At 36.9% G+C, this 27,368-nt stretch overlaps 1 protein-coding gene across 4 annotated transcripts in view; it reads right to left on the bottom strand.

Annotated features, from left to right (window-relative positions):
• Nucleotides 1–2,594: 2,594 nt before the first annotated feature.
• Nucleotides 2,595–27,368, bottom strand: part of PRKCI (protein kinase C iota) — a 107,022-nt gene continuing 82,248 nt past the window's right edge. For all 4 annotated transcript variants that reach the window (XM_003416243.4, XM_064275463.1, XM_064275461.1 and 1 more), the window contains 7 exons: nucleotides 24,899–25,034; nucleotides 18,220–18,307; nucleotides 17,103–17,228; nucleotides 13,647–13,726; nucleotides 12,260–12,349; nucleotides 11,617–11,732; nucleotides 2,595–8,095 (listed from right to left, as the gene is read on the bottom strand). In XM_003416243.4, coding sequence (XP_003416291.3) covers nucleotides 8,008–8,095; nucleotides 11,617–11,732; nucleotides 12,260–12,349; nucleotides 13,647–13,726; nucleotides 17,103–17,228; nucleotides 18,220–18,307; nucleotides 24,899–25,034 — 724 coding nt within the window. In that variant the 3' untranslated portion in view covers nucleotides 2,595–8,007. The remainder of the gene's footprint in view (nucleotides 8,096–11,616; nucleotides 11,733–12,259; nucleotides 12,350–13,646; nucleotides 13,727–17,102; nucleotides 17,229–18,219; nucleotides 18,308–24,898; nucleotides 25,035–27,368) is intronic.

The following is a 27,368-nucleotide window of genomic DNA, read 5'->3' as shown; positions in this document are numbered from 1 at the left end:
TGGGAAAAATGGGTATTTCCAAAGTTGTCAAGGTACAGTGTGATGTGGGGAGGGTTGGGAGGTAGTTGTGGGTCTAGCGAAATGGGAAAGGCTGGCAGGAATGCAAAGAATCACAAACATTGCTGAGAAAGGACTAAGGGCTTCAACAGACCGTCAGAGACAACCATCAAGGGCTGCGCAAAACGGAATTAAAAAAAAAAATTGCATTAGTTGTGTGTGTGTGATTTCTCAAAGGGAGACTGAAATTTTAAAGCAATTTTGAAACAATCTCTTGAATGGAAATTATTATTATTGTATGTATAATACAGGGCGACGTTTCTTAACATTCTCCTTGCGACTAGTTTGAGGTGCTAAAAGCAGGTCTCACTCACAAAGATTTCAGTTCAGAAGGTCTGGGTGGGACTCAGGAACCCGCATTTTAAATTCTGACGTAGATGGCCTGTGGACAAACTTGAAGAAACACTGTCATAGGTGGATCAGGATTAAATGAAACAAGGTGTGCAAAATTCTTAGCACATGCTGGGCACGTGTCAGCTGTTGCAATCCATAGATAATATTTGTATTTGGATGGACATAACACTGAGGAGCAGCTTTCTTTGGGAAGCTTAAATTTCACTGGCGTCATTGAAAATCAAACAGAAGTAAAAAACATGAGGCCTCATTACAAATATAAGGTACACATTTTTCCCTCTATTTCAAAATAAAAAATTCTAATACTTTGAAGAATAAAGTGGGCAGACTTCATACTTCTTAGTTGCTCTTACTACCAAGTAACAAAGCAAATTATAAAGTGGTGTCAACAACACAACAAATCTAAAAAAGTTGTTGATGAAAAACCTGTGAAGGAGAAGGTGTGAGGTTGTTTAATGCAACTTACAGCACATTGTACAATCAGTTATTTTCGGCAATGAAGTAAATAACTGCCTGGAAATGGGGAAGACATTTTCAGCGAGATTAGCAGGAAAATGCCTCTCCTTGACAAACTGATGATTTCATCTATTACCCTCCAGTATGTTTAGTGTTTCAGAAATACCAACACAGACAAAAGTCTTCTGAGATCATGTTTTTAATGGACAACCTGAGTGTCTGCAAACACTCACGGGTTAAATCTGAGAATGACGTTATTTTTTTTTTAAGGTAAATTCACACAACCTAAGTTAACCACTTTCAGATGAACGATTCAGTGCCATTTAATACATGCATGATGATGTACAACTACGATCTTTATCTAGTTCTAAAACAGTTTCAGTACCTCAAAATAAAATCCATACCCATTAAGCAGTTATTCCTGAATGACAGTTTTAATATCACCCAGTATTTGATACAGGAAGTCCCACAACTAAAGAATGTGGACAATCCCTTGGATTTTATTTTAATTGGATTCCTTTGTAAGTGATTTAAATGACCAAAATCGATGCTGGTTTTAATTTCAACTAAAGGCGTTCTTTGCAGATGTAGATGTGCCCCAGGGCGTGAAACAGGGCAGGACTAGACTCCTGCTTGATGTATCCCCAGTGCTCTGTGGGGGCACACAGTAGGCCCTCATTTGTGTTGAATGAAGGAAGTTCTAACACCCAAAATGGTTAAAGGAGGAAAAGCAGTTCTATGCAAATTTGCCAGATTCCCAGATAACATATCTGAGATTTCCTTCCGAAGAGCGGTTTAAATGGCGTATTTTTATTAATTTTGTAAAATCAAAATACACATGGTCAGGGCTGATGAAAGATCATGGAACCTCTTGGCAACGGGTCTGTAATGAATATACTGCTTTGTACAGAGGGCTAAAGTACATGGCGACGCTGACCTTATGACAGCGAGAGACTGGCCCCTGGTGGTGGTGAGGAAGAATCAGGACTCTGAGAGAACTGGACCTACCACTCTCTTTACCACTGCTCTCTCACCCCATCTCCATATTTTTCCGACCTCACCTCACTGCTGAGGAAGAACTTTTTTTTTTTAACCCTAGGAAAATATTTCCTATTTAAAGGGATAACATACACATCGTCTTTTTTTTATTAACTCAAGCCAGATTTTCTGGAATGCGTTTATTCATTACATCACGAAGATTCTTTAAGACATAACTTTTCCAAATCCTGCAGAATTAGCATCGTGCTAATTACACTGTAAAGCCTCCAGTACGTGAATTAAAGTTTAAAACTTAGAAGAAAGTAAGAATAATTTAGCAAAATATCAAGCCTTTGGCACAGAGATTCAGATTTCCTCGTTAGGAAATTTCAAACTGGGTAAACCTGAAAACAAAACCAAAAACAAATCAGCTGCCACAGAGTCAATTCTGACTCCTGGCGACTCCATGTGTTTCAGAGTAGAACTGTGCTCCACAGGGTTTTCAATGGTTGTGATCTTTTGGTAGTAGATTTCCAGGCCTTTCTTCCAAGGCACCTTTGGATGGATTTGAACCACCATTCGGTTAGCAGTCAAATTTAACCCATTCGTGCCACCCAGGGACTCCTTAAACCTGAAGAAAATAGTTTACAAATTCATATCCTTGCATAAAAATCCCAAGGTGGTTTTAAATAAAAATCTTGAGTGCCTAGAAAAAGAATTTTAAAAATTCTATAAAATTTGAGTTAGAATTATGTTTCTGGACTTAGCTACCTTCACATGATTTTACTCCTACATATGTTATGAATAATGTAAAAAGTCACCAAGTGTAGTCACCCACATATCCACATTACAGGTAAGTTTTTGTCATGTGAGTTTAAAGTCTGGTTAAGTGGCACTACTTCTAGAGATTCAGCACTTCTCTTTTTTTGGAAAAAACAAAGGATCGAATATTTTAAGGGTTTTACTATACAGTCTTTCAACAGGCTATTTCTTACACAGTTAGAATTTGCTTCAGACCAGCTAACCTGTCAATACAAACTTCAACAAACACTTACTCAAGTCTAGTGACTCCATCTGGCTTGGGCTTTAATGTTCAGGTATCCTGTAAAAGATCACACTCAAAAGCCACTTAATTCTTAAATACTTATAATTTCAGTTAAACAAAAAAAAAATTAAGAATGGTAATTGGAATACAAACCACAATCTCCCTGCCAGTAAGACAGACACAAGTTGCCAGATGAGAGTCAACTGCACTGCTGCATTTCACATTCAAAGCCTGAAATTCTGAGCTGGACTCATTTTAACGATGAATTTCAGAACTGGATTGCACAATATCCAAGCGGAAGCATCTGACAGTTTTCTCTCCCATTTCCATGTAAAATCCAACTCATATTTCTCAGCACAAAAGCCAAAAATAATCTTTCACATAATGTGAACATGTATATGTGTGTGTACACCCCAATTTTTACACAAATAACGCATGCCTTCTACGTTTGTTTGCCAACCACTTCCCTGCTTCCCACCCCACAAGGTATTCTCAAATTACCACTATGCCAATTTTTTTTTACATGTTGCTGTAAAAAAAAAAAAAAAAAAATTAGCATAGTGTATTAACAAAAATACCTTGAAGGGAGCGGTTGGGAAACATAGAAGGCATGTGTTGTGTAAAAATACAGAGTGTGTGCGTGTGTGTATAAAACCAAAAAAACCCACTGCCGTCGAGTTGATTCTAACTCATAGAGACCCTATAGGACAAAGTAGAACTGCCCCATAGAGTTTCCAAGGAGCACCTGGCAGATTCAAACTGCCGACCTCTTGGTTAGCAGCCGTAGCACTTAACCACTACGCCACCAGGGTTTCCTCTGTGTGTGTGTGTGTGTGTGTGTGTACATATACACACATAGTTACACACTCGGTTGCTAACCAAAAGGTCAATGGTTTGAACCTACCAGCTGCTCCATGGGAGAAAGATGTGGCAGTCCACTTTCGTAAAAATTTACAGCCTTGAAAACCCTCTGCAGGGTTGCTATGAATCAGAATAGACTCAATGGTAAGGGGTTTTGTTTTGTTTGTTTGTTTTATTTATATATATAGAAGCCCTGGTGGCATAGTGGTTAAAACAACCAACTGCTGACTGAAAGGTCGGAGATTCAAACCACCAGTGGCTCCATAGGAGAAAGGCGTGGCAGTCTGCTTCCACAGATTTATAGCCTTGGAAACCCTATGGGGTCCCTATGAGTCAGAATTGACTTGAAGGCAGTGGATTTTTTTTGGGGGGGGGGGAGGGTATATATACATATATACACAGGCATCAAATATTTCACAGGGTACATGTGAATTCAGAAAGCTTTGGGGAATCTACCATAAATGTAAAAAATGTCTATTTACCATGGATCAATTACATATGAACATCAAATAAAACCCAGACAAGTTTCATTAGTGAAGCTGATAACAATCATGACCACACAGCATTTATTTGGCATTCATCACTGGACTGCTGTGAAGATAAGCATCCAGTATGTCTATTCTCCATTCTGAATGTCAAGGGCAGTCTTTTTATTCACTTTATTTAGCACCTTGAATAGGAAAATATGGAGGCAGATATTAAGTTAGGATTTCATGATAGTGAGATGAGGATGCTGGAAATATCTATTAAATAGAAACATTTTCCCCAATTCCAGAAAATTCTGGAACTAACTTAACTATGGATACAAACCTGCCTAGACTACCTGGGTCTTAACTAATCCCTTAAGTCCCAAAGCAGAGGAGGGTAAACTTATGGAACAGCCATTAAATATACCAAATGACTCACTGTTGGGTGTTGTCCAGAAGCCAAGCTACTGAATTTCAGGGAGAAACTGGTTGCCCCAGTGGCTAACTGCCTTAATGTAAACCTTCCCTAAAGCTTCAAGCTCCTCTTTGGGCTTTTACTAAGAGAAAACAACCAAATTTATGATTTGGTACAGGAAGCCTGGACAATAGTTCATTAATGCTGCCTTGTAACTGCATTTTAAGCAGGAGTTGAGATTAGGATAAAATAATGGAGAAGGCACAGGAGATCAGTCCTCAGGTGGTTTAATACAGGCCCTTGCTCTCTGACGAGTCAATTCCGAAAAAAGTAAAGGTGCTTTAGAGTCCCTCTCCTTGTGAAGGGAAGAAAACAATGATTTAGTATGGTAAAGAGGGCTGTAACCTGTAGCACCACGCTCCCACTTGCTTATCCAGGGACACTAGCTACAACTGAAAAAGTAAGAGTTCTGGAACTCCAGGGTAGAACCAACAGCTGTACAATCTAATCCTTAAAATCATCTGTTCTAAACCTGTTTAAATTTGCTTCAGTTTTAAAACCACTTTAGATGCTGTGTTTCGCTGATTTTTTACTAATTTGTTTTCCACTAGAAGAGATGCATGAAAAGGTGGGATTAAAAATACACTGGGGATTATTTTAATTTATGGGTGAATGTCTAAAATACAGACAGCATCATCACTACCAGAATGCTGCTTTAAGAACAGCAAAATTCCAAACTCGAAAGTTTTCATTTTCCTTCTTAAATAAATTTTGATGTAACTTTGTACTTATATAAATTTCTGATCTGCTACATATTAAAAACATTCCATTCTAGCGGGGTATTAAACATTTTATTTGAAGATTTTAAAGTAAAAAAAAAAAATGGTATGCAAATACAGATTACATTATGACGACCAAGGCAGTATTCTACATGACAAAACAAAAACAAAAAAGTTAAAAATACAAACGTACCGGTACCAAACAAGCATAATACCTGGTATCTAAATCCAGGCTGCGTACACATAAAATGATCTGACCACAAATATCACGCTTACGCAAAATACAACTTTTCTTAGAACACTGAAATTCTAACCATTCAGACCATCATTCTGCCTTATTCCCCTGGTGAGTATTCTGAGAACTGTTATTTCACAAAGGACCGGCATGGCACTTAAAGATGGCAAAAACAGAACACAATTAAAAACATATTGGTAATGTAATTCTGTATAAAATATACACATGAAATATTATTAGTTAAAAAAAAGATTTAAAAACAAAAAAAACACCTGAATAATGGTTAAAACCTCATCATAGAAAAATGTCCATCATTTGTAACATTAGAAAATCAGTAGAAAACTGATTTTGTTTTGAGAAGATGATCTAACTTCAAGTCATTCACTCAAAATTTAAAATTGTGGATAAGGTAGTAACTCACTGCTCATCCCTCCTCAAAATGTTTTATCATGAATATGCTTTCTAATATTTAACCACAGGGCAAAGGAAGAATAACTCCACCGAAGTGTTTCTCAAAGTGAGGTCTAGAGGCGCACTGAATTCTACAGTGGGCCCAGCAACGCGCACCTGAAACAAACTCCCTAGGTGATTGCTCCACATTCTAAAATTTAAGAAGTAATGCCCTAGGAGAAAAAGCATCACTTAAAAGCAAGATCATAAACACATTTCTGACATAAGATGTCACCGTTCTCTATAAATTCATGACTTGAAGTGAATACTGCTTTTTGTTTTAAACAAGTTTCAGGTGTTCGGAGGAACATGTATACCTGTCAAATGAACATGTGATTACATACAAACGTTTTCCTTTGGGATTTTCACTGCTTTCAGACCTAGTTATTTGAAGAAAAGAGAATATATGGCCTGAAACTTCAGAAAAATTATATTTCTAACAAAATATAGCTTCTAAAAAAGAAAGTATTATTTATTAAATGCCCATAATTTTTCTCATTCTAAATTTAAGACTAGTGTTCCCTAAAATTTAATTTCACTAAGATTCAACAATTGTAAGTAATTTAGATAATCATAGTTACTTCTTAAGAAGTCCCTTTTCATTAAAAAAATGATTTAAAATAAAGAAGAGAAGGGTGCTATATCTGGCACCCTTTTAAATAAGAAATTGCTAAACACTAATATTAATAAAAAATGGCCTGAAGAACTCTGCCCCTGAAATGTATTCTACTCCATGTTCCATGTGTTACCTACTTCACACGAATGCACTTGAGGAGCTGGGACCATGGTGTGAGTGGATGTGTGCCCTGAACGTGCTGATTATTTTTCTTGAATTTCACTGAAAACACTATAAATGGGTCCAAAAGTATGGACAATGTCTTTTTTGGGGGAAGAAATGAGTATAGTTAAGACAGTCTACTTGGAAGATAAATTCCTTTCCTGTATAATAAATTATTAAGCAAAAAATATTATATGTTCTGCCTCCCCTGAATAAATGCAATGCTTTCACAAGTGAGTTGCTCCTCATTATTTAAATCAAATTACGTAAAGCAACTGTGGAATTTACTCTCCAATAAGAAATAAATAGTACTATTATACTTTTCTGTATCTACTTTAAATTTCTATATTTTCCTTTGCATATACTGAGAAATTTTCTTTCAGTCGCATCCTGAGTTCTTTGAGCTACAGTGATTAACGTTCCAGTTAAGGTTCTGGCTAAAGGAGTAAGCGCAGAAGTTACTCCGTTATCATCCTAAAAAATCACTTGTGCCACCTTCTTAAAAAGAGCTGATTCTTAATGTGTCGTATCTTTTTACTCAAGAAGAATCTGTGTTCTCCAACTGTATGCAAGCAACACCTTTTATTATCAGTTAATAACCGTTACCTTAAAATCAACAGCTTAATTATCCAGGGCAATAAGATTTCCAGCTGAATTTTGAAACATAAAGAACTTGGAAACTAATAGGTAACATTAAAAGGTGTATTTTGAATTAATCTTTTATTTCAAAATTAAACAACAGAAATTGTAGGTGGCTTATTTTTTTTATGCTATAATCCCACTACGTGCCTCAATCCAACAGATATTCTTCTTTCAAAGCAGTAGAAAGTATTTCCTTTAAATAAAAGAGATAATAACTTTGTAACTCTGAAGTAGGCCACTGAATAACCAGTACAACTAAATTTTGGTATGACTGATTGTCTGGAAACTAGTTTCTTTTTTTTTTTACGTTAAGCTTAGACGTAATAATTAACTCTTATAGTCAACAACAGGAGATACTGAGTGCTTTTCCATAGGTGGCAAATGTCAAATGGTTAGTTTTTAAACCTGCATCATTGTACCCAGGCTGGTAACATGTTTATCCATGCATTAAATGGCAATACAAGCAAAACGCATAGCCGGCAGATGGGGATCAGACACATTCTTCTGCAGACATCAGAAGAGGATTGATATACTCGAAACCTTCAAATTCAGACTGGTCAATCTTCTTCACAATGTCACTGTTGAAAGAGATAATACATTTGTTTTCATAATCAAGATTTCTTCAACTTTTTATTTAAATGATAAACTAAGGTTAAACAACAAAAAATAAGGCTAATAAAATATAAATTATGGGGGAAGATACTGCAAGTTCTTAGGTCAATCCCAAAATATTTTTGTAAAATAATCAAGGATAAAAAGTACTAAAAGTAAAAAAAAGACTATCACACAAGCAAGCTTAGAACCAAAAGGCAGTTCGAAGATTGGAAATAAAAAAGGCACAGGTAGTCACAATCCAGTTAATCTTAACTTTTCACCTGAATGACAGTCTTAATTATAAGTGAGCATAGAGGTCTGAATTAGCGTTCCATCTAGTAGTCACCTCAACAGCCAGACGGAACGTGGCAAAGAAAAGGGCCAAAAGTGAGCCAAAAGAAAAGGCAATAGGACACTGAGAGACCCGGAATGAGGAGAGACGCCACATGGAGATATGGGTCACAAGGAGTGGAGAAGTTGGCATTCTGTTACACTGGGCTTCTAGTTGAAAATAAGTGCGAGTGGTGTCCAATCTTTTAATACTTCAATGTATATGCCATACTGCAGAGCACAAAGTTACACAGGATACAGTCCCTTCAAAAAGAGGAAGGGTAACTCATAAACTATTAAGCTACAAGGGAAGCAGTACCTGCTAAATTCCATAAAGATCAAATAAGTCCTGCTCTAACCATAGCTCTAAAGAAAGGAGTCATGTTTAGTTTGAGAAATCAAAGAAGACAGCGTTCATTCCACAAACATTTACTGAATAGAATTATGAAAGATCATGGCAGGTCTGGGGAACTGCAAGTAATTCATTAGGAATAGAAGGCTGTTATGGCAAACGATGCTGGAAAGGAAGGTGATGCTGGATCAAAGAAGCCAGTCAGGTTTACAAAGGAGTTTCAACTTGATCCATTAGGCTGCATTTCAGGTGGCTCTGAAGCATGGGAAGATCCCAGCAGGTAAAAATGATAAAGGAATACAGAGGAAACAGCATGAGAAAAGGTAACAGCAAACTCTCAGGCAATAGTGAGTAAATGAGACTGAGGAGGACACGGTGCTTGTGTTGGAATACAGTGACAGATACACCTAGAACCCTAATACCAGCCCAGATGATGGACTTAATCTAATTGGCAATGTAGGAGTTACTGAAGCGCTCCAGTTAAAGGAGCTGAAGAATTCAAGTATTACTTTAAGAGATGTGCAGAATGGGCTACAAAGTAATGAGGACTGAAGGTGACCAAGCAGGAGGCTGGTGCAATATTCTAGGTATAATTTGAAAGAGGATTGAGATGCTGTTAAAGCAATGAGAGTGAAAAGGAAGTATATGACGCAAGTGTTGAAGTAAAGAAAAAAGAGGCAAGCACTTGACAACTGAAGGTAGTATAGTGTGTTAAAGAAAAAGAGGAGTCAACAATGACTTAAACGTAGAGCCTGAATGACAGGGAAACATGGTGGCAGAATGAACAGAAATAGGTAAATAAAAACAAGGAATTGATTGAGAATAACAGAAAAAGAGACCATAAAGGATCATTACTTTGATTTTAGACATATTCTGTTTGAGGTGCTTGTTTGACAAACTGGGGAACATGTTAAGCAAGGAGATGGAAATGCAGCTCAGGAGAGGGGCCAGGGCTGGGGCTATGTGTTTTAGAAACCACCTCTCATTTATTCTTCACAGCCACCTTATGAGGTATGGAATATAAAAAGAAATAGGCAAATAGAAGCTACGTGATTCACACCAGAGGTTACCCAGCTGATAAGAGTTAAAGTTGGGATTCAATGTCCTACCTTTTGAATAAATCAAGTGCTCTTTTTTAATACACCATGCAGTCAGAAATATCTAGAACATATCTCTCTCCTCTAATAAACAGTAAGTTTTTTGTGATATTCGAATGTCCAGTACCTAGCATAGTGTCTTTTGCTCAGTAACCGTTTGCTAGTTTAGCTGGGAATCATTTAAATAGCTGGTATCTATGCTATGGGGTTGGCTGAAATCTCCAAGGTACAAAATGCACATTGTCAAGAGAAGGCTGTCATGAACAGAACCACGGAGCATCCCGGTCTCAAGGGGATGGGGTGAAAAAGATGACAGCAGTCACAGAGATGAAACAGAACCAGGACGTCAAGGCCCTAAGTATATCAGGGGAGATGAGGAATGACAAAAAATGCTTTTAAATCTAGAAATTAAGGAGTCAATTCAACATTCAAAAGCTGAAGGAGCAGATTAAATTTTAAGGAGTTAAAAGTGTTGGCAGTAAGAAAGTACAAGACAATGCTGACTATTCTGCAGGAGTTGGACAGAGATACTGCTTATTTTTCTTTTGCCACTGGCATTCTATTAACTCCTTAAAAAAAAAAAAAGCTGAAAATGAAAGAAAAATGAGAAAAAACGTGGTGGTCTAAGAGGTACTAAAATAAAAGGGGAAAAAATTTAGATAAGAGATATCTGAGCATGTTTGTAGGCAGAAGGAAAGAAAGTGGAAAAGAGAGATTAAAGAAGGCAGAGCAGTGAGGTAACTGACACAATGGATCCTGCAGACAATGAAGGAAACAGAACTGGGAAAACAGGAGGGGCGCCCCTTGCCTAAGAGAGATAGTCTTCCAAGAAAAGGAAGGTGACGAAGGCTGAGAAGAGTCAGACAACAATTCTGAGAAGCATGGTGGTCTGGTGAGAGCTGGAAAGGGAGCAGACAGGTCTTAATCCTTGCAGTCCGTCAAGGCAAGGCTAATCCATTAAGAATGACGGAGGCAGACGCAGGACTGCAGGTTTCTAAGACACTGAGACAGTGAGGACCAGCTGCTGTGAGGAATGTGAAAAGAATGAACAAGATATAAGTAAAATGACTGCCTAAGGGATCCCCTTGAGATGTGAGCATGAATCTGTAATGACAGGCAAATGATCACAATACCTCCAAATTATTCTAACCTGTATTTTTAAACAGCTGCAATATAAACACAAAAAATATTTTAGATCACTGCTTGTGGGACTTGATAAATTGATGTAATCTTTTGAAAAAGCAAGTTGGCAATACATATTGAGAGCTTTAAAAATGTCAAACCCTCTGACCCAATTCCCTTTCTAGGAATCTATCTTAACGTAATACTCAGAAACTCAAAGATGGTCATTGTCAAAATGGGAAACCATGCAGCACAGGGAAAGAGTACAGCCTGGGTCACACTTGGACTTGAATCCAGACTCTGCCACCTAATAGCTGTGAAACCTTCTTTATCCTCTGGCGCCTCGGTTTCCTCTAGAAAATGAAGGTGACAGTGCCTACTTTGTAAGGCTGTTGTGACAATTAGAGATAATGCATGTAAAATACATTAAGAAGTAAATGGCAGTTATCATTACAGTTTATAATAGCATAACAGATTCAAATATCCAGTAACCTAAAGGCAAGAAAAAGTATATTATAATCTGATAATGAAACACTGTGCATGGCCACTAAAAACGGGGCTTTCAAAAAACTTGAAAAATATTTCAGTATATAGAATTACTTACTCATCATCTGGAGTGAGCTGGACAGGTTCATTAGTAAACTGAGAATCAAAGTTGTCCAAACCAAATTCCCCAGAAATATTTGGTTTAAAGGGAGGTACCACTTGCTTTTGCTCCATCTAAAAAGACATATTGGACGACAACTCAAGCCTGTATTCTTAGAAAAATTCTGCCTTTACATTTCTCCTCTGCCTTCAGATGTTTCCCAGTCTTATCAAATCAAAAGTGAGACCATAGGCAAGGTTCTACAATATTAACAATGCTGGACATGATTTACAAATCCAAACACTGGCATAGGCCTCATTAATATTACAACCTACCCCATTATATTAATATTCTAAGTTTTTGTTTTAAAAGTTCTTTAAAAATCACTTTAGAGACTGGTTTTAAGTTACTTAAGTAAGCTCTAATACATTAGTTTTTTAACATTCATTCAAGATAATAAACATTGGCCCAACACGATAACATTTGGCCAAGATAATAATATAACCTAATAAAGCAAGCAATCAAAATTTATATACCATATCCCAATCAAAATTTACATACCATATCCCAAGCCACATTTACATACCATATCCCAAGCCACATTTACATACCATATCCCAATCCACACTTACATACCATATCCCAATCCACATTTACATACCATATCCCAATCCACATTTCGGAAGAATGGGTGTCCCTGAATATCAGCAAATCCCGTTTGAGGATGACAACCCAATCGTTCTTTTGGATCCTGTGGTGGAAAGAAGGGTTTCAAGAATTGGGTAATTATCATGCTTATAAATAATCTTTGTGACCTTTGTTTTATGCCTACTATATATGATACCTTTATTCCTGAAGTCAGAATAGCCTACCCTTTATTTCTAGAAAGTATAAGACTAGACCCAAATGATTTATCTGAATATTTTGATGGGTCAGATTTCCTCAGGGCTCTTTTCCACATATCATGTAATCAAAGTGGAAAACTGTCACCATTTCCTGCTAAAGAATAATGCGAGGAAAAAGAATAAGAGAATCATTTAAGCAGCATTCAGCTACTTCCTCGGCATGGGTTAGAGTGACAGTCAAAATATGCAAACCCCCAAACTTCAACACAATTTTGTTCTCAGCTCAGTTTGAAAGTCCTATGCCCAATTAGAGCAACAAATCATAATCCGTGTAAGACACATTATTATGCAACTGTATCTGGATCATTAAGCTCACAAGGAGACTGCAATTTCAAAAAAGTCCTGGCTTATCCATTACTGTGAATAAGAACATGTTCCCATATTTCTTTCTTATAAAAGGCATTTTATTTTGCATATTAACACCTTTAATCTTCACTTTTCAATGTGCTACAGATTAGGTTTCAAGTTTAAATCTTTCCTCATATAAACTATTCATTTAAAACAAAGTTTCATCTCTTATTTTATTATTATCCTACCTGTTTACATTAGGAGATAAATATGCATCAATTTACCTTCTACTCAGCCATGTATTTAAAGATTTATGATTACCAAAAGAGCCTAAAACTCTTCTAACCTTCCAGCTGCAACAAACAATTGAATAATGTATACAATTTTTTAATAGCCAAAGAGCATTTCATTTCTTCTGATTTTTATCTGATTATGGAGTATGATATGAGAACTTGTAGAGAACACCATTGTCCCAAGTGCTCAATAAATACACGGTAATGAAGAGATTCTATTGATAATGATCCAAACAATTTTGAATAAGAGAGCTAGAAGTACAATGAGGTTATTTGCAAAGATTCAGTTTTTCCATAATTGAGCATATTGTAGATATCATTTACATTAAAAACACCCTATGTAATACATAGTTGCAGACAACCTATATGGGCAAAGCAGAAAAGACAGCTCATCCCAGCATCTAATGCTATCGATTACTCTTTGATTAAGAGCCAAATTCCAGATCTAATTGAAAAAGTTAAATAATCTGCTATTTTAGAATTTTACGTTGCCTCGACCTCTATACCTAACAGTTCTATGCATAGAGATATACCACAATAGGTTTATGTACATGATTTCTACCTTGTTGAGAAAACTCTTCAGGACACTTGCAGCTTTTACAGACAGAGAACGTGGTATTCGAATTTGTTTTTCCAAAATAACTAAAAGATAAAATTATGGCATTATATTTAACTTTAACATAGCTTTGATCTTGTATCTTTATTACAAAATATTTAACGCATTCAGCAGAGGCATCATATAACACGACCAAGTGCCTTACGTACCTTTCCAATCCCATTCCTTTCCCTCTTTCTTGGAGATAATCTCTAATCTGAAATTGTTTACCATTTCCGTGCATATGTTTTATTCTTTGACTACCTTTGTCTTGGTTTCCCCATCTGTAAAAATTGGGATAAAAATAATGCCTACTGCCTGGGGTCTTAGATGCCAGCAAGCGCCCATCTAAGATGCATCAATTGGTCTCAACCCACCTAGATCAAAGGAGAATGAAGAACACCAAAAACATATGGTAAAGATGAGCCCAAGAGACAGAAAGAGCCACATAAACCAGAGATTCCATCAGCCTGAGACCTGAAGAACTAGCTGGTACCTGGCTACCAGTGATCACCACCCTGACAGGGAACACAGCAGAGAATCTCTGATGGAGCAGGAGAACAGTGGGATGTAGATCTCAGATTCTTGTAAAAAGACCAGGCTTAACGGTCTAACTGAGACTAAAGAGGCCCCGGAGGTCATCGTCCCCAGACCCTTTGTTAGCCCAAGGTTGGAACCATTCCCAAAGCCAACTCTCCAGACAAGGATTGGACTGGACTGCAAGATATACAATGATACTTGTGAGGAGTGAGCTTCTTGGCTCAAGTAGACACATGAGACTGTATGGGCAACTCCTGTCTGGAGGCGAGATGAGAAGGAAGAGGGGGACAGGAGCTGGTTGAATAGACACGGGGAATACAGGGTGCAGAGGAGGAATGTGCTGTCTCATTAGGACGAGAGCAGCTAGGAGTACACAGCAAGGTGTGTAAAAGGTGTTTATAACTTTTTGCATGAGAAACTGACTTGATTTGTAAACTTTCACTTAAAGCAAAATAAATAAATAAATTCAAAAATAATAACAATGCCTACTTTACAGGGCTGCTGTGAAGTTTAAATGAGTAAAATGGTAAAATAGACCTTGGCATTAATTATCACACAAAAGATCATAACCAATTTTACTGGACATCACCAAATTATTCTCCAAAGGTGCTGTGTCAATTTTCATTCTCACAGAATGTAAAATGGTACAACCACTTTAGAAATCGACTTGGCACTTTTTAAAAAGCTAGAAATAGAAGTACCATACAATCCAGCAATCCCACTCCTAGGAATATATCCTAGAGAAATAAGAACTGTCACGTGAATAAATTTATGCACATCCTTCTTCATTGCAGCACTGTTCACGATAGCAAAAAGATGGAAACAAACTAGGTGCCCATCAATGGACAAATGGATAAACAAATTATGGTATAGTCACACAATGGAATACTACACAACGATAAAGAACAACGATGAATCCATGAAACATCTCATCTGGAAGGCATTATGCTGAGTGAAATTAGTCAGTTGCAAAAGGTCAAATATTGTATGAGACCACTATTTTAAGAACTCAAGAAAAGGTTTAAACACAGAAGAAAACATTCTTTGATGGTTACGAGGGTGGGGGGGAGGGAGAGGGGTATTCACTAACTAGATAGTAGACAAGAATTATCTTAGGTGAAGGGAAGGACAAAACACAATACAGGGGAAGTCAGCACAACTGGACTAAACCAAAAGCTAACAATTTCCTGGATACAACCAAACACTTCGAGGGACAGAATAGCAGGGGCGGGGGTCTGGGACCATGGTTTCAGGGGACATCTAGGTCAAATGGCATAATAAAGTTTATTAAGAAAATGTTCCACATCCCACTTTGGTGAGTGGCATCTGGGGTCTTAAAAGCTAACGAGCAGCCATCTGATGCATCAATTGGTCCCAACCCAACTGGAGCAAAGGAGAATGAAGAACACCAAAGACACAAGGAAAATATGAGCCCGAGAGACAGAAAGGGCCACATAAACCAGAGACTCCATCAGCCTGAGTGAGACCAGGAAGAATTAGACAGTGCCTGACTACCACCAATGACCACCCTGACAGGGAACACAAAAGTGAGTCCCTGGTGGAGCAGGAGAAAAGTGGGGTGCAGAACTCAAATTCTAGTAAAAAGACCAGACTTAATGGTCTGAGACTGGAGGGACCCCAGAACACATGGCCCCTGAACTTTCTGTAAGCCCAAAACTAAAACCATTCTCGAAGCCAACTTTTCAGGCAAAGATTAGACTGGACTATAAGACATAAAATGATGCTTGTGAAGAATGCTTCTCAGCTCAAGTAGATACATGAGACTAAATAGGCAGCTCCTGCCCAGAGGCAAGACGAGAAGGCAGAGAGGGACAGGAGCTGGGTAAATGGGCACAGGAAATACAGGGTGGAAAGGAGGAGTGTGCTGTCACATTATAGGGAGAGCAACTAGGGTCACATAACAATGTGTGTATAAATTTCTGTATGAGAAACTGACTTGAACTGTAAACTTTCACTTAAAGTGCAATTAAAAAAAAATTTTTTTTTTCACTCCCACGAACAGTCTATGGCAGTTCCAGTTGCTCCATATCGTCACCAGCACTTGGCATTATCATACTTTAAAAATTTTTGCCAAATGTATGAGTATGAAATAGAAGCTAATTAAATTTTTTTTTTTAATTACTTGCACAGAAGAAAGGCCTGGTGATCTACTTCTGAAAAATCAACCATTGAAAACCCTTTGGAGCACAGTTCTACTCGGACACACATGGGTTGCCATGAGTCAGAATCGACTCTATGGCAACTAGTCACTGGTTAATTACTAGGAGGTTGAATGTCTTTACACATATTCCCTGGCCACCTGGGTTATCTATTACATTCAATGTATACGCATATCCTTTGATAGCTGTACTTACTCAACGTAGACTTTTATGGCAAAGACTCTTAGTACTTCTTCAGATTGTATGGTAGGAAGTCCTTGTGCTTGTCTGCTTGTTTCTATTCTGTTCAATTCTTTTGTATTTCCAGTTATGGAGTCTTTTTCACCTTCTGATCCCTTTTATCTTCTTGGTACTCTACTTTTCCCCTATACCATTCTTGGACTTAGGTACTCAGCCTCAGTGTCCACATGTAAAATTGTCCTCTCTAGCCACAGGATTCACTCCCCCAACCTTTCTTTGTGATATACAATCTGAAGAAGTCTTTTTTTTTTTTTTTTGAGTATAAGAAGGTAACTGATGAATGGGACTGAAGATTACAGAAGTAGAAAGGATATAACAAAAAAGACTCAAAATCTCACACATGAAGCCAGAAATATATTGTCCAGATTATTCTCTTTTTGCCTACTCCAAGTACTAACTTGTACCGTCCACGTGTGTGCTCTAGAATATTCACAAAGAGCACTTATAAAATACTGCAAATTACCTTGGAAGAGATAATCCTCGGTGTTTTGATCAGGGTTATCAGAGCTCCCAACGATATCAAATGGAGACCTTCCTGCCATCATCTCAAACATTAGCACTCCAAGAGCCCACCAGTCGACACTAAAACCTTCAGAAAAGAAATTTTGAAGCAATGAAATTATCCACTCTGCATTCTTAAAAGTCACTAATTTGAGATTCAATCTATTGCATGAAAAAATGAACAAGCAAACTCCAAAAGCGTTGTAACTATCATGGGAGGCATGCAGAAGTACAGGAGTACTTCACTTATCAACAAGGGTGGGAACCTAAAATATAACTTTAAATATAAAATTATGGGCAATGAAACATTAGTTTCTTTTTCCAAACATGCCTGTAATATCAGACTCATGCCCATAGCTAGCATTTTGTTTACGGATGTAATTGAATTGTATTTGAGAATAACCTCCTATCGTCTGAAACTTGATTTTTTGCTAGATGATTAAAGATCCTTAAAGGGCCCTGGAATCAGACTGTGAGCAGCTGTCAGAAGTACCACATCTTCCTCTTCATCTGCTGAAATCCAAGGGCCAGAACCCAAGGAGTCAAATGTTTTCTTAAGGTAAATACACTCTCTGGTTCCTGACAAGGAGTCAATCTTTCCACCATCCTTCAGATTTCTGGGGAAACATCCCAGGAAATCTCAACAATCTTCCAGAGGTTCGTTACTCTGCAGTCTCACTGCTGAGGTGTGAATCTCTGCTCTGCCACCTTCTAGCTACATGACCTTGGGCAAGGTATTTAAATTTCTATACCTCAGTTTCCTCATCTGTAAGATGAGGATTAACTGTGTTTACCTCATAGGGTTATTAATATATGTAAAGTGCTTAGGATAGTGCCTGGCACTGTTTATTATTTGCCACTAATAAAATATTATTCAAATTTATACCTCCAAATAGTGCCAAGGACCTACTGTCTCTAATTTCAGAGTTCAGGGGTCTTCACCTATGTTTTAAAGGGATCAAGAAGGTTTATACTAAGAAGATCAATATTAAAACACTATAGTGTACTATGATACAATTGGTATCCCATTCAACCAGCCATTCAGCATACAGCTAAGATACCACCTATTCATTTATTACCATAATCTTCTCCTCTTAGAATTTCCGGAGCAATGTAATTAGGAGTACCACAGAAAGTGCTAGTTGTATCTCCTGGCCGTAATCCTTCCTTTAATAAAAAAGAAAAAGAGAGAAAACTTAAGATCCAAAATTCTGTTTTAAATTCATTACTTTTGTATCAGCTATCACATAAGCTCAGACTTTATAGGTAATACATGCCAGAAGAATGAACACGTCTGTCTTGGAAGAAATACAGCCAGAGTGCTCCTTGGAAGCAAGGATGGTGAGACTTTGTCTCACGTACTTTGGAAATGTTGACCAGTCCCTGGCAAAGGACACCATGCTTGGTAAAGTAGAAGGTCAGTGAAAAAGAGGAAAACCCTTGACAAGAAGGACTGACACAGTGGTTGCAACAATGGGCTCAAACATAACGATTGTGAGAATGGTGCAGGACTGGGCAGTGTTTTGTTCTGTTGTACACAGGGCCGCAATGAGTTGGAGCTGACCCGGTGGTACGCAACAACAACATCAAGCTTAATACTATATCACTAGTAAAACTGCCTTTTTGATTAAAATCATAGACTACCACTAAATAACTTAAAGAAAACCTATCCTCAATAGATGTTCACAAAGACCAGTTCAATTAAGATAAAAATTACATTTAAAATAATTTATATTCTTCAAATTAAACTTTAATGTAAAATTTTAAATTATATAAGTAAAATGAATTATATTTCATACAGATAAGAATCATTTTAAATCCTACTTCCTAAAACAACCACTGCTGGCATTATGGTGTGTTCCTTCTGGCCTTTCTTCCTAATGCACAGGTTTTTTGGTTTCTATTTTAACAGCTACAGGACAAAGAAAATTAAGGCAAAATGCACTAATAAGTATAAACAGAGAAACTACATAATAAATGCAACAATCACCAAGACAGTATAACAAATATAAACTTGTATGCACGTATATACGCAGCATCAAAATATAGATTTAGAAGTGGATAAAATTATTAGAAGAATTTCACAATCCCCAATCACGGTAAGAGATTTTAACACATCTATGTCTGTCCTATAGGGTCGCTATATGAGTCGGAATCGACTCAACGGCACTGGCTCTGGGTTGGTGTATATCAGAAAATGACAGATCAAACAGACCAGATATTAGTAAGCAGAGAAAGATTTGGCCAAAAGCTAGAGCAGGTATAGGTATGTATCATATAGAATATATACACATACAGAACATGTACATAAGTGCAGAGAGAGAGAGAGACACAGAGATTGCCTGCTTACAAAAACAGATACTATATACCCTTTCGAGGAACATGTAAGATATTTACAAAAATTGACCAAATACTAAATCATAAAGAAAATCTCAATGTATTTCAAAAAACAGATTATCATTTAGATCATTCTCTGGTCAAAAGGCAATTAAATAAAAAATCAACAGTAAAAAGCCTTTTAAAAAGCAGAATATTATTATATATATAACTAAGCATCTGCTTTTTTTTACTTTGTAAGCATTGCCTACATAATCAGACTTCTTTTATTAATGGCTCCACAAAAATTCAGCTGAACATATGTACCTACAATTTAATTATTTCCCTATTGTTAGATTATAAGATATAAAATTGCAAACAGGAAAAAATAAATAAAAGGGTATACACTGAAAATCAAGCCTTCCTCCCATTCCTGTCCCTGACTCATGTGGTAATTGTTCCCCAGAGGCAACTACTATTATGAGGCTCTTATGTGTTCCTCCAGAGATGCTGGGCATAGTATATGTAAGTATTTTTCTGCAAATTCTACTCTTTTATATATAATATTGGAGCCCTGATGATCCAGTGGTTAAGACCTCGGCTGCTAACCAGTAAGATCAGCAGTTCAAATCCATCAGTTGTTCTAGGAAACCTTGTGAGGCAGTTCCACTCTGTCCTATAGGGTCACTATGAGTTGAGATCAACTTGATGGCAGTGGGTTTGGTGTTTTAGCTTTACATAAACACTAGGAGCCCTGGTGGTGCAGCGGTTAAGTGCTCGGCTGCTAACTGAAAAAATCAGCTGTTCAAACCCACCAGCCACTCCGCGGGAGAAAGATGTGACAGTCTGCTTCCCTAAAGATTTACAGCCTCAGAAACCCTCTGAGACTCAAGTCAATGGAAACAGGTATATGATATATAACTGTTATAAACAACACTGCTATAAACATCTAGAAAAAATATTTAGTAATACGTTGAGACTCCCAAGGATTTTTTATGATTCCTAATAGGAATATATATATCTATAATTTTTATATACTAAGAAATATTAATGCAATTTTAAGCTGCTTTATACTGTTGGCAATGGCTTGTCATACATTCTTACGATAAATGGCAAGCATTTTCAAGACAATTACAGCAAGGGATTCAGTCTGTTGATCGTAACAGAGCTATGCTAAATCATTCACTCACTCAATATAGGAGCCTATGCCCATCAGCTAAATTATCTACCATAACATAGATGTTACTATTAAAATTCTCCTACTGATGAAAAAATAAAGTCACATCAATTCATAAAATGGCTAAAGGTTTTCATTCAATAAAAGCAATGTTCATAAAATATTGTAAACATTAAGTCTGAAGATATTAATTCAAGTTTTCAAATGCCTCCGGTCATCACTATCTTTCTGCACTCTTTATATAAAAGCATCTTGTGAGAACCTGAAGAAATTAGTTAAACCTGAAGGAAGTATTTCTGGGGAAACAAAAAAAAATTTAGTGTTTCAGGTTTCACAAGCAATTGTTATAAGCAAAAGAAATTCATTCAATACTTCCATGAAATTAAAAATCTGCAGACTTTAATAAGTTTAAATGTTGACTTTAAGTCAAGATGGGAGCATTCAAACTTTGAGGGGGTTCATTTCTCATAAATCTCAACACCACAAGGGTGTAGAGGTGGTGGTGAGAGAAGACACAAAGTACTGTCAGTCAAGTCTTTGGGAAGAGGTTCTAACCCCTGTGTCTTTTCCCACTAATAAAACGAAGGGGGAATGGTAGAGAGGGAGGTAGGCAGGAAAACCAGTTTAAAGACCTACTAAATAATATCACCGAGATTTATCAAAGAGCCTAACAAACTTGGTTGAGAATTTCTGTAAGGAATGAGAATGTATAACAAACCAATGCTATTTTTACATGAGAGAACAAAATATTAAGTAATTTTTCTCTAATAATATCTGCCAAGCAAAACAGGATTCCCACATCTTCTTGGATAAAGAAAAAAAGAAAAGGAACTTTTCATTCCTTTTTGTGATTATTATACATGCATTATTTAAGTAATGCATGCTCACTGCTCATTACAGTAACTTAGAAAATACAGAAAAGAAAGCAGAATAAATATGTCAGGCTACCTAACTACACAATTCTACTCTTTAAATTTTTACTTCATGTTACATTATAAGTGTTTTAAATTATATGAATTCTCTGTAAACATCTTAAATGGCTTCATAATGCCATGTTTTGTGGTCACTCCATAGTTTCCCTTATCAATCTACGTATCAGTGGTCATTTAGGTTATTTATAATATTTATCATAAACTACTATAAAAATCTTGATCATAAAGATGCATCAATTGGTCTCAACCTAAGCAAAGGAAAATGAGGAACACCAAAGATACAAGGTAGTCATGAGCCCGAGAGACAGAACGGGCCACATAAACCAGAGACTGTATCAGCCTGAGACGAGAAGAACTAGATGGTGCCCAGTTACAACCGATGACTGCCCTGACAGGGAACACAACAGAGAATCCCCTGAGGGAGCAGGAGAGCAGTGAGAGGCAGACCTCAAATTCTGGTAAAAAGACCAGACTTAATGGTATGACTGAGACTAGAAGGACCCCAGAAGTCATGGTCCCCAGACCTTCTGTTAGCCCAAGACAGGAACCATTCCCAAAGCCAACTCTTCAGACATGGAGTGGACTGGACTATGGGATAGAAAATGATACTGGTGAGGAGTGAGCTTCTTGGATCAAGTAGACACATGAGACTATTTTGGTATCTCCCGTCTGGAGGGGAGATGGGAGGGCAGAGGGGGTCAGAAGCTGGCTGAATGGACACGAAAACAGAGAGTGGAGGGAAGGAGTATGCTGTCTCATTAGGGGAGAGCAGCTAGGAGTAATATAGCAAGGTATATATAAATTTTTGTATGAGAGACTGACTTGGTTTGTAAACTTTCACTTAAAGCACAATAAAAAATTTTTTTGAAAAAAGGACCAACCCAGTAAAACAAAAAAAACAATTACTCTAAAGCAAAGATGAGAAGGTAAGGGGGCAGGGAAGCTAGAATATTGGAAATGGTACAACCAAACCAGAATGGAATCAATGAGAATGACGACACAACGCAAAAAACGCAACCAATATCACTGAATAATCTATGTAGAAACTGTTAAATGAGAACTTAATGTACTGCGTAAATTTTCACATTAAACACAATAGAATATTATTATATATAAAAAAAAAAGACACTTGAGGGTAGGAAACAGCTTCTGGAAGGGCCAGGGCACAAACAAAGCAGGAAGGAGCCCTTCACCTGCCCCCAGATGTACGCTTCGATTTTTAATCTTCAATAACTTTTTATTTTACATGATTGTCATAGATTGAATTATGTACCCCCCCCCCAAATGTGTGTATATAAATTGGTTAGGCCATGATTCCCAGTACTGTGTGGTTGCCCTCCATTTTATGATTGTAATTTTATGTTGAGAGGATTAGGGTGGGGGGTCACCTCCCTGATCCAAGATAAAGTGAGTTTCCCTGGGGTATGGCCTGCACCACCTTCTATCTCTCAAGAGATAAAAGGAAAGGGAAGCAAGCAGAGAGCTGGGGACCTCATACCACCAAGAAAGCAGCACCAGGACCAGAGCGCGTCTTTGGACCAGGGGTCCCCGCGCTTGAGAAGTTCCTTGACCAGGGGAAGATTGAAGACAAGGACCTTCCTCCAGAGCGAACAGAGAGAGAGAGGGCCTTCCCCTGGAGCTGACACCCTGAATTTGGACTTTTAGCCTACTTTACTGTGAGGAAATAAATTTCTCTTTGTTATAGCCAAAAAAAAAAAAAAAAAATTTTTTTTTTATCATAAACTCTACTCATAATCCAAAATATTTACTCAGAATATCCCTAATACATTCCATCAAACTGCTTTTGAAAAGGTTGTAACAATTTTTATACCCACCAATGACATATGAGAACACCCATTTCATTAAATTCTTATAAATACAGACTATTATAATTTTAAAACCAGTATCTGACATGCAAAAAAAAGTCTCATTATTGTTTTAATTTGTATACTTTATAACAAGGTGAACATTCTTTATAGTTTTTAGTTTTATTTTTTCTTGAGTTCCTGGGTGGCACAAACAGTCAAATGCTTGACCACTAGCTGAAAGGTTGGCAATTTGAACCCTCCCAGTATGAGTTGGAATCGACTCGACAGCACTGGGCTGGGTTAGTGGTGCCTCAGAAGAGAGGCCTGGCAATCTGCTTCTGAAAGGTCACAGCCTTGAAGATTCTGTGGAGTAGTTTTACCCTATACACATGTGGGGTTGCCATGAGTCGGAATCAATCTGAGGGCAATTAACAACAACAAATTTTCTCTCGAGAACTGTAAGAATGCTTTATTATTGTCATTTTTCTTTTGCAAAGGAAGGGAAAAAAAATATCTACTGGGTTAAAATGACAGAAGGATCAAAAAGGAGACACAAATCTGTGTGATGGATACTCGGGTTAATTTACTAGTCTATTTATTATTAAATATTTACATAACAAAAATTAAAAGAATATCATAAGAAAAATGGCTTTACGTTTTGTACATAAAAGCAAAAGTAGTTGAAGGTTTTATTTTCTAACATATGCTGAACAGTTATGTCATTGAAGGTTAAACCTTATATAAGCATTGTTACAAAAGAATAAAGCATCAATTAATAAAAACACCTTATCTTTCTGAAAGTAACTAAAATTCTTATTTTATTCTATTATTAAAAAAAATTATACTCTGGATCATATGTTTACATTTTAAATATATAAAATGATAGATATCATAGGAAAATCCTCAAATCATTATTTAATTAAAGAGTCACTAAATGGCAAAGCTGGAAGGTGATACGGAAGTAGTTGTGTTCAGGGAGTGGGATCACAGGCAATTTTTATTTCCAACTTTTCTTTGATTGTGTCACAACTTTCAAAACAAAAAATTAACTTGAGTTGGCAAATGCTGTTACATATCTTTTTACAATTTAAAAAAAGTTACAGACAAGAAGAAATTAACTCTGATTTAATAAGATAATTATAGCCCATGTAACACAGAATATATGGAATTTGGCAAATGTTTAAGAAAAAAGTACATTTGTTTTTAAGTTATAATTCCAAAAAGTGTAACAAACCAATTAGCAATCATTTCCCCATCTCTAAACATGAAGCTTTTTTATTAAGGCCGCACTATTTTTTTTTTTATCAGTTGCTGAGGAAACCCTGATGGCGTAGTGGTTAAGTGCTATGGCTGCTAACCAAAGGGTCGGCAGTTCGAATCCGCCACGCGCTCCTTGGAAACTCTATGGGGCAGCTCCACTCTGCCCTGTAGGGTCGCTATGAGTCGGAATCGACTCGACGGCACTGGGTTTGGGGTTTATGAGTTGCTGAAGGCCTTCTTGGTAATTAGAAATATTTTTCCTCACCTTACACATCCCATAGTCAGTGAGTTTAATGTGTCCTTCAGAGTCCAGTAATACATTGTCCAATTTCAAATCTCTATATATTATCCCTCGCTCATGAAGATAATTTAATGCTAGACTGATTTCTGCAGAGTAAAATCTAAAGAAAAAAAAAAAAAGGCATATTTGATTCCCATATTTACATTGTGGCAAGCTGTTAGAAGAAGGAATATAAGGTCTACCCCCACCTGCAAACAGAAATATAAAAATCATGTTTAAAGATTTTTTTCCTTCCGATGATTTTAGGATCTAACACTAAAAACCAAATTGCACCCACCTGGAACAAGGAAGAATGAAGAACACCAAAGACACAAAATAATTATGAGCCTAAGAGACAAAAAGGACCACATAAACCAGAGACTACATCAGCCTGTGACCAGAAGAGCTAGATGGTGTCAGCCAATAACCGATGACTGCCCTGACAGGGAACTCAACAGAGAAACCCTGAGAGAGCAGGAGTGCAGTGGGACGCAGACCCCAAATTCTCGTAAAAAGACCAGACATAATGGTCAGACTGGGACGGGAGGGACCCTGGAGGGCATGGACCCCAGACCTTCTGTTACCCCAGGGCAGGAACCATTCCCAAAGCCAACTCTTCAGACAGGGATTGGACTAGAATAGGGGATGGAAAATGAGAATGGTGAAGAACAAGCTTCTTGGATCAAGTGGTCACATGAGACTATGTTGGCATCTCCTGTCTGAAGGGGAGATGAGAGGGCAGAGGAGGCCGGAAGCTACCCAAATGGACATGAGGAGAGAGAGTGGAGGGAAGTGCTGTGCTATCTCATCAGAGGGAGAGCAATTAGGAGTACACAGAAAGATGTATGTAAGTTTTTGTATGAGAGACTGACCTGATCTGTAAACTTTCACTTAAAGCACAATAAAAATTAATTAAAAAAAAAAAAATTGAAGCACCACTTTAAAACATCTGGGCCCAAAACACAATTATAAAAGTTTCAATCTAGCTTAGACCTACTATTTTTCATGAAGTTGGTAACCTGAAAGTCTGAAACAGGGGTTTTTAATCTGTGTCCTTGGATGGACTTCGGCCAGTCCATACTCCTCCTTGAAGTGAAGGCAAAGTCATATGTACGTTTTCTAGAAAGTTTCCACAACTTTCAACACTTCTATATGGGACTGACGACCCCAGAAAGGCTAAGAACCCACTATAAATTCATACTAAGATTTCAGAACAGGAACTAAAAGAAGCTACTCATAAAATTTAACATTAAAGTAAGAACTTTTTAAAATTACTACTAGCTTACTGATGATAACCAGAAATGTTGGCATAAATAACAAAAATGAAACTAAACAAAATTATAAAGAATGTTATCCGTGTTATAAAGCATAAAATTAAAACAATGATGAGACTTTTTTTGTAGTTTATAGCCACTTTGGTGGCACGTTATCATGATCCCGCTTAGCGGTGTGTATGCACACCTTCTAGCTACTTAATTCTATGATCAAGGAGCTTGACCTCTTCTTTGGTTCTTAAAAAAAGCAAGGATGGTATAAAACCAGAATCAGCACTTTAATACAGTAAAAACCACACCACCTCCCCCAAGCCCAACTAAACAAAGTAGGAACAAATACTAGCTATGTTCACAGCTTTGCTGTGAAGGGCGACCATTTGATAAAGTCTAAATATAAACGAACAGAAAAAGAAAAAAAAAAAAAGTTTGGGCTTAACATTAGATTAGTATGGCTTATACATTCTTATAAAATTCAAGGGCAATTTCTCTTTTTGACAAGAAATAATTGGTGAGAGAGGTTTCTATTAAATTAATTTTTAAAATGAAATCTCTAACCTATGTTCTCCATTTAATAATTACATGCATATAGAAACTCATGTTTCATTTTGGCATTACTCTTATGAAGCAGGAAATACTGCTAACTATGAGTTAAAAAAAAAAAAAAAAATCCCACACAAACATGGCACCGATGGATTAAACTGTTTATCTAAGGTCACAGTCAATCGGTATAAGGTCAAATATTTCATGATTCCTCCCCACCTAACTCCTCCAACATATGATTTATAATCTTTTATAATAATATCAAATTAAAGGCACAAAATTAATATTTAACACTCTTCTCTCTTATTCATGAACAGAGAAAAAGTCAAAGGCAGAACAATTCAAATTTATAATTAGAGGAAAAACAGAATCATATAATAGTTTAAGAGGAACTGTTATTACTCTCAAATATCTATTGAACAACTTTCTAATGAAAAATTGTCAAACAGAAATCACTGCAAACTGATTAAGATTAATAAGTATTTGTAAATTCATCATTTATTTAAGTGACTTGATGCTCAACATAAAAAATATTTGAAAATAACTGGTTGTAGTACTAAATGAAAACTAAAGGTTTTCCTTTCACTACTGTTTAAACTTTTAATTGCTTAGAAAGCACTAAATACATTCTAGAATACATA

The sequence above is a fragment of the Loxodonta africana genome, chromosome 23, assembly GCF_030014295.1.
Source record: "Loxodonta africana isolate mLoxAfr1 chromosome 23, mLoxAfr1.hap2, whole genome shotgun sequence".
Lineage (NCBI taxonomy): Eukaryota > Metazoa > Chordata > Mammalia > Proboscidea > Elephantidae > Loxodonta > Loxodonta africana.
The sequence above is the reverse complement of the archived record's forward strand: the minus strand, read 5'-3'. Positions and strand labels throughout refer to the sequence as shown.